Source organism: Fukomys damarensis, unplaced genomic scaffold (genome assembly GCF_012274545.1).
Source record: "Fukomys damarensis isolate Sample0158 unplaced genomic scaffold, DMR_v1.0_HiC HiC_scaffold_30, whole genome shotgun sequence".
Lineage (NCBI taxonomy): Eukaryota > Metazoa > Chordata > Mammalia > Rodentia > Bathyergidae > Fukomys > Fukomys damarensis.
In genome coordinates, this window is record NW_022900942.1 from 4,884,854 (window position 1) to 4,893,005 (window position 8,152).

At 53.5% G+C, this 8,152-nt stretch overlaps 1 protein-coding gene across 1 annotated transcript in view; it reads left to right on the forward strand.

Moving 5' to 3' along the window:
- Cacna1a (calcium voltage-gated channel subunit alpha1 A) overlaps positions 1–8,152 on the forward strand; it is a 179,279-nt gene that overhangs the window by 109,614 nt on the left and 61,513 nt on the right. Inside the window, exons 20-22 of the mRNA XM_033757319.1 lie at positions 2–55; positions 4,574–5,040; positions 7,467–7,605. Coding sequence (XP_033613210.1) covers positions 2–55; positions 4,574–5,040; positions 7,467–7,605 — 660 coding nt within the window. The remainder of the gene's footprint in view (position 1; positions 56–4,573; positions 5,041–7,466; positions 7,606–8,152) is intronic.

Below are 8,152 nucleotides of genomic sequence, written 5' to 3' on the forward strand. Positions count from 1 at the left end.
CCTACGACGGTGACGCGCGCAGGGAGGACAAGGAGCGCAGACACCGGCGCCGGAAGTGAGTGGGGCCCGGGCGGGGTCGCACGGGGCGATGTCCTGCCTCGCCTCGGTAGGAGTTACCCATCATGGCCCCGATTCCCGGATGGGGAAACGGGAAAGGCTCGGTGCTGAAGCTTGCGCGTCTTTTAATTTAATTTTTGTTGTTATTAGTGCAGAATGATTTTCATGTTCGCAGTGGGAGTCGGTGCATGTGCATGACACGTCTTGTCCTTTTTGCATCCCCTCCCTCCACCTCTTGGTCCCTTCCCACTTGTGTGCCAGCGAGCAAGCGCTGGGCATTGAATCCAGTGCCCCCCTCCTCAATTTTTTAAATCTGACTCCCACTTCTGGAGGCTGTGAGACCCAAGGACACAGTGCCGCTACCTGTGTGAACGTGTGAGGGCGTCCTGTGTGAGACACAGCCCGTGGAAGCTCAAGTCTCATCCTCTTTTTACAAAGCCACCAACACCAACATGATTTCATCCACTTATCACCTACCCAAAGCCCCACCCCGACAGTATATGAAGGGGGGGGACATTACCAGCATGTGAATTCAGGGATACACTTTCCAATTCCAGCAGAGACTTTCTGGGAAATGACTGAGAAACCGTGCCAAGCAGGAGTCTTGAGTTGGGCTTACAGGAGGGAAGAGGGAGCTGAGTTGCATGTGCTAAGGTCCTGGGGTCGACTCAAGACAACCCTTTTGCAGGGCGTGGAGCATGAGGAAAAAAATGACAGAGACCATGATATGAGGTCCCCAGGACCCTGGATCCCTCAGGGGAGTGAGAGGCCCCTGGAGAGATTAAAGTGGACTGAAGTGTTTAGCACAGGACTCTTTAGTAGTAAGAACTGATGGCAGTAATTACTCTCATTGTGATCCCTCTTTGGAATATGACTGTGATTGTCATCCTTGTTATTGTGTGTCAGCTGTGGTGATTGGAGGAGGCAGGAGGACAGGGACAGATTGAATAGCTATCCCTAATAATGTACCAGGGAGTGGTTTTTGAAAGTGCTGGAGGGCCTGGGCCAGCCTGGAATTCACAGCAGTCCTCCTGCCTCAGCCTCCTGAGTGCTGAGATTGCAGGCGTACATCACCATGACCTGAAATATTATTTTAGCAGTAATAGCACTCAATAAGTGTCACCTATTACTAGATTATTAAGACCCAGCAGTAGACATAGAAAAGAGCCTATAGCTTGTCCACTCTGATTCTTTGCTTTTGTAGATGGGGAACCTGAGGCTCAGAAGGGGAAAGAATTTTCCCAAGGGCAGCCGGCAGCAGGAGCATGCTAAACATCCTGCTTTCCCAGACCCTGCTCCCCACCCTCCACTCCAGAGAAGGGAAGCATCCCCCTCCTTCCAGACCCAGGGCCTCAGTGGGTCTGACCTATTCAAAACCTGGAAGTTACTGCTGGGGGGAGAATACTAATCAGCGTGTCCAACCCCAGAGCCAGGAGACAGACACTTCATTTGTCTGATTTTTTAAAAGTTCCAGTGTTCATTGGAAATAAAACTTCATGAAGATTTGACACTTTTTACTTGCTTTTTTTTGAGACAGGGTCTCATTGTGTTGCTGGCCCCAAACTACTGGGCTTGAACAATCCTCCTGCCTCAGCCTCCCAAGGTACACAGCACCATGCCCAGGTGACTCAGGCATTATAAAAGGAAAAGAATCCAAGATGGGGCACTTGAAAACATAGTAATAAGATCAACAAAGATAAAATTCAGGCGTGGTGGCGTAGGCCTGTAATCCCAGCACTCAGGAGGCTGAGGCAGGAGGATCACAAGTTTGAGGCCAGCCTGGGCCTCAAAAAAAAAAAAAAAAATTCTCTGGACCCCAGAGCACCAGCCTCTCCCTGGCTGCTGCCTGACTGAGCTTGACCTGGGCCAGCCCTGGATGCCCAGGCCTGCTGCATCCGACTCTAGGGCAGCCACCCCCACCGGAGCAGGAAGGGCGCTGTGTCACCCTCTAATACCCAGATTCTTACAGTGCCCCATGGCCCCTCACCAGCCTCCTCAACCAGCTTTCTCCAGGCACGCGAATCATTCCTTCCTGTTTCCCTTGCTCATAATGCTATGTAGTTTGAAGTCTCTAGGACCAGCGTCCAGCTCACCTTCCTTCCTCCCTCCTTGGTGCTGGAGGTATTGAATCCACCACCTTCATGCTGAGCTCCCATCCCCTACTGCCTTTTATGTTTTCATTTTGAAACAGGGGACTGACTTGCTAAATTTCCCAGGCTGGACTTAAAGTTGCAGTCCTCCTGCCTCAGCCTCCCAGAGTGCTGGAGATGACAGGTGTGTTGCCAGCACACCGTACTTGTCTCAGCCCTTCCTAAACTTGGGGCAAGTGTGCCTCTGTGCCTCGGTTTCCTCCCCTGTGAGATGGGGCCGATCCTGATAACCCACCCCATATGGCAGCTGTTACAGGAGTCACTGAGTGAATGCATGATACCCTTGGGTGGTGGGGACACAGGGCTGCTTCCTGTGACTGCCCTGCTGGGTCCCCGGGCTGAGCACACACCAGGCACGGTGCTCCCAGCCCCTCCAGAAGGGGTTGGCTGGCACTGTGCAGTCACCACACCATCCTGGCACACCTGGTCCCAGAGGAAGGGGAAACCGCCCGCCTCTGAGTCCTCGGCACACTCTGGGCAGGAGGTGGGAAGCTCCCAAGGTCGGCAGTGGGCCCTGGAGCCTCGCTTGTTAAAACTCACGGCAACAGCGGCAGCAACTCCACCAGGAGGCAAATCCAAGTCCCAGAGCCCAGGCCATGGAACTGAGGCTCCGACCCCTGCACCATGCTGTCCCCTCTGGAACGCATCGCCATGACTGGCCTCGGGGTCACGGAAGTGGTATTTCTCCCCTCCTCGCATAGCAACCAAAGGATCGGATTCCCTTAGGGTTACAACCAAACTGGGTCTGCTGTCCTGGGAAGGTTCCCTCTCTATCAGAAATATGCACTCAGGAAGGCTGAGGCAGGAGGATCACAAGTTTGAATCCAGCCTGAGCAACTTCTGAGATCCTGTCCAAAGTAGACCAGGCCGGATATGTCGCTGAGTGCTAGGGCCTGGCCGGGTTTGATGAGCAGTAGTGAAGGTAGGGTTGGAGATAAGAGAACCTAGCCACGGGTGACGGTGCACGCCTGTATCCCAGCACTCAAGAGGCTGAGGCAGGAGGATCGCTGTGAGTTTGAGGCCAGCGGGGCTCCATAGTGAGTTCAAGGCCAGCCTGTGTGCCATAGCAAGACCCTGAGTGGCCTTGTGGAGCAGATGTCCCTGCGGGCACTGAACTGGGAACAGCCCAGTGAGGACCCATCACATCTGTGTCCCCTTCTCCAAGTGCCCTGGGCTCTCAGGCTTTGCTTCTCATCTCTGGCCATGCAGCAGGAAATATTAGAGCCACTGAGGTACCGGTCTCCCACCTGCCATAGCTTTGCTGGCTCTTCCAGTCTTCTGGATCCTCTGAATGCAAGCTTGAGGCGGCCCCGGGGCCTTTGCACCACTACTCCTGTGCTTCCATGCTCTGCCAGCCTCTCCTGCCTGTTGTCTGCACTCTCCTTTTGTGCTTCCCCGTGAGAGGCTTCCCTAAATGCTTCCGGGTCCTTGTCCCAGCTACTCAGCCTACACCCATCACACTGCCTCCCTAGGAGCAGGTACTTTGCTATGTGGCCTTGAGCTGAGACTCAACCTCTCTTTGCTTCAGAGTTGTCACCAGAAAATGGCGATGGCATAGTTGTCCCTGGTTACCCTCCAGGAGTGGCTTTCCAGGAACCCCTTTGGATTGCAGAGTCCATCGGTGCGCTTCCAGAGCCCAAGTCCCTTCTGTTAACTAGTGTTGTATTTCCTCCAAACACAGCACCTCTTCTGGTAGACTCTGGAATCAACTCTAGGCAACTTATCACAACTAACATAACATGAATGCTGTGGAAATCGGTGTTGTGATGTATTTGTTTAGGGAATAATGACAAGAAAAAAAGAGTTTGAGCTAGGCGTGATGGTGCACCCTTGTGATTCCAGATACTCTGGAGACTGAGGCAGGAGGATCACAAGTTTAAGCCCAGCCTGGGCAATTTAGGAAGACCCTGTCACAAAAAATAAAAGGAGGCTGGAGATGTAGCTGCCCTGAGTTCAATCCCCAGTGCTAGGAGGCGGGTGGGGAAATTAGGATTTATAGAAACCTGGCCAAGTCTTGCACTCTAAGCAAAAATGAAATGAGTCCAGCTCTTTTTTCTTTTTTTCTTTTTTTGGTACCGGGAATTGAATCGGGTCCTTGCACTTACAAGGCAGGCCACCGAACCACTGAGCAAAATCCCCGGACCCTTATTTTTCATTTTGACAGGAGCTCACTAAGTTACTAAGTTGCCCAGGCTGGGCTAAGACTTGGGATCCTCCTGCCTCAGCCTTCTACAGAGCTGGGATCAGAGGCATGCCCACCACACCCAGCTGGACACGCCTTCCTGACATCCACGATGTGCCCTTAGCAGTGGCATTACAGACAGGTCCCACCCTAATTCCTTCTTCCCCTTGGTCCACCTTCGCAGAGAGAACCAGGGCTCTGGGGCGCCCTTGTCCGGCCCCAACCTGTCCACTACACGGCCCATCCAGCAGGACCTGGGCCGTCAGGAGCCACCACTGGCCGAAGACATCGACAACATGAGGAACAACAAGCTGGCCACTGGGGAGTCGGTGGGTTCCCACAACGGTCTGGGCCACCAAGGGCTGCCCCAGAGCCCAGCCAAGATGGGGACCAGCGCAGACCCTGGCCCCACGCCCAACCCATCTGCTGTGGCCACCACCAACCCCCAGAACTCTGCCAGCCGCCGGACACCCAACAACCCAGGGAACCCGGCCAACCCCAGGCCCCCCAAGACCCCTGAGAACAGCCTTATCGTCACCAACCCCAGCAGCACCCAGCCCAACTCAGCCAAGACTGCCAGGAAGCCTGACCACACCACGGTGGACATGGCACCCGCCTGCCCGTCACCGCTCAACCACACGGTCGTGCAAGGTGAGGTGTCGGGCACTTGTCCCCAGCCTGCACTCCCTGGGGAGCCAGAGCCGCCAGATGAGGGGACGGGGGTTCCTCTGGTAGAAGTAGGCTGGGGGGCTTGGAGGAGGCCCCGGGAGCCAGGCTGTGCAGAACACACACGGCACTCACTGAGCAAAGGAAGATAAGAAGTAAGTCTACAAGAGCCTGTGGCACACGCCTGCAAGCCCAGGAGGTCAGGTGGCTGAGGCAGGAGGATCCCAAGGTCAGGGGCAGCTTGAGGAAGTTTTTGAGACCCTGTCTCAAGATTTAAAGAGGACTGAGGATGAAGCCAGGCCTGGTGCTGAGAGCCTGTCATCCTACCACGTGGAAGGCTGAGGCAGGAAGGTTGAAAGTTCAAGTCTCAAGCCAGGGATTTAGCTCAGTGGTGCCATGCCTGCCTGGCAAGTGCAAGATCCTGAGGTTCGATCCCCAGTACCCAAAAAAAGGGGAACGTTCTAGTCCCACCTGGGCAACTTAGCAAGATCCTCCCTCAAAATGAAAAGAATTGGGTCTTAGTGAAACCTTGACTGAAAGTAAAAAATGGCCAGGGGTTTGGTTCTGTGGTTCCACCACCTGCCTCAAAACTGCAAGGTCCCAAGTTCGATCCCTGATAACAACAACAACAAAAAAAAAGTAAAAAAGCAAAACAAAACAAACAAATAGGTGGGAGTGTAGCTCAGTAACAGGGGCTCCTGAATTCAGTCTCCAGTACCACTGAAATAATATTAATAGTAGCAATATCTACAAGGGTCCCAGTAGACTGAGAGAAGCCTTTTGGGGCCAGAGTGCCTGGGGTCAAATCCCTATTACTCCTGTAAAATTTAAGTCTCACTTAGTTTTTGAGACCCTGTCTCAAGATTTAAAGAGGACTGAGGATGAAGCCAGGCCTGGTGCTGAGAGCCTGTCATCCTACCACGTGGAAGGCTGAGGCAGGAAGGTTGAAAGTTCAAGTCTCAAGCCAGGGATTTAGCTCAGTGGTGCCATGCCTGCCTGGCAAGTGCAAGATCCTGAGGTTCGATCCCCAGTACCCAAAAAAAGGGGAACGTTCTAGTCCCACCTGGGCAACTTAGCAAGATCCTCCCTCAAAATGAAAAGAATTGGGTCTTAGTGAAACCTTGACTGAAAGTAAAAAATGGCCAGGGGTTTGGTTCTGTGGTTCCACCACCTGCCTCAAAACTGCAAGGTCCCAAGTTCGATCCCTGATAACAACAACAACAAAAAAAAAGTAAAAAAGCAAAACAAAACAAACAAATAGGTGGGAGTGTAGCTCAGTAACAGGGGCTCCTGAATTCAGTCTCCAGTACCACTGAAATAATATTAATAGTAGCAATATCTACAAGGGTCCCAGTAGACTGAGAGAAGCCTTTTGGGGCCAGAGTGCCTGGGGTCAAATCCCTATTACTCCTGTAAAATTTAAGTCTCACTTTTACTCCTGGAGCATGAACAGCCAAGAGGCCTTCACGATGCTGGGCTCAGAAGCTCAGCGAGGCTCCAGGAGCTTGTCGGACAGCGAGAGTCACCCAGGAAGGAACACACCAGGCAGGTTGGCAAATAGACCTTTATTAGTCTGGCCAGACGGCACTCCCCAAGCCAAGTAGCTCAGAGAGGCGGCTAGCTCAGAATCAGAGGCCATTTTATATAGGGATATGGGGGGTTTACACTCAAAACTTACAGGAAGGGGACAAAGGCAAAGAATCAGTTGATCTGAGCTGGTGGTCATCAAGCATATACTTGACCGTCATGTACTAATGATCAGCAGAGCGATTATCCATTACTCCATTTACAACTTAGATTATAATGTTCAGAACATTCAACTACAGGCAAGTAAGGAGTGGCGTGATTTGTGTTGGGTCTCTGTGTTCACTACAGTTTCCATTTAGTTTCCCAGCTACTTCAAAGCAGTTACCTAACATTTCACAATTAATCATTAGTTATCCTATAAGGGATGGGGGGAGCGACAGTCTCTAGGTCGTTTGCTGATCAACATGGAGTCGCTCTGGTTCAGTCAGGCTCTTACACTCCTTGTTGGCTGTGTGGCCTTAGGCAAGTTACTTCTCTGTCCCTTGATGTCCTCATCTGTCAGATGGGGATTATACAGTATCAACCTTGGCCAGGTGTGGTGGTACAGCGGTCTATAATCTCAGCCCCGGAGGAAGCTGAGGCGGGAGGATCTCAAATCTGAGCCCGGCCTCAAGTTAGCAAGACCCTGTCTCAGATAAAAAGGGCTGGAGATACAGTTCAGTGTGAAGGCCCTGGGTTCAGTCCCCAGTACTGCAGGTAAACAGAAGGCCCCAGGAGGGTCCTGTGAGAGACGGCTGACACCCTGTGGTGCCTGGATCCTCGCTCCATGCGAGGACAGATGGGACATCGCAGCAGGAGGCCACTGCCTGTTCTGCTTCCCACAGTGAATAAAAACGCCAACCCAGACCCACTGCCAAAAAAAGAGGAGGAGAAGAAGGAGGAGGAGGAGGACGCCGCCGGCGAAGACGGCCCCAAGCCCATGCCGCCCTACAGCTCCATGTTCATCCTGTCCACCACCAACCCGTGAGTGCCACGCTGTGTGGAGTGCCCAGGGCGGCGTCGGGGAGAGCCGGGCCCCGAAACACCGCTGCTCCAGAGAGGCCCTGGAGCAGGTCAGAAGGGCAGTCCTAGCCAGACAAGGGGTCCACACCTGTCATCCCGGCCAAGTTCAAGCCCATCCTCGATGATTTAGCAAGATCCCTGCCTCAAAGTAAAATTCTAAAAATGGGCTGCAGGTTTGGCTCAGTGGCAGAGCACTGGCCCAGCATGCATAAGGCCCTGGGTTCAATTCGGACATTTCCACCGCGCGGGCGTAGTCAGGCCCTCTCGGTCTCGCTGTGTGACCATTTGACACAGGAGGGCACAGAGAGGGTGCCTAACGTACCCCAGGTCACACAGCTGATTTCAGGGCGGACTCTGCCGCACCCACAGGCGTCTGTGTGGCTGTGCGTGACAGCCGTTGTGCCTCCCGCACGCCAGCCTGGTCAGGGAGTCAGGGCGTCCCGGAGACCTGCTGGGCGGATCCCTGCGCCCCCCAGACCCCCACAGGGTCGGCGCGGGGTGGGCCGGG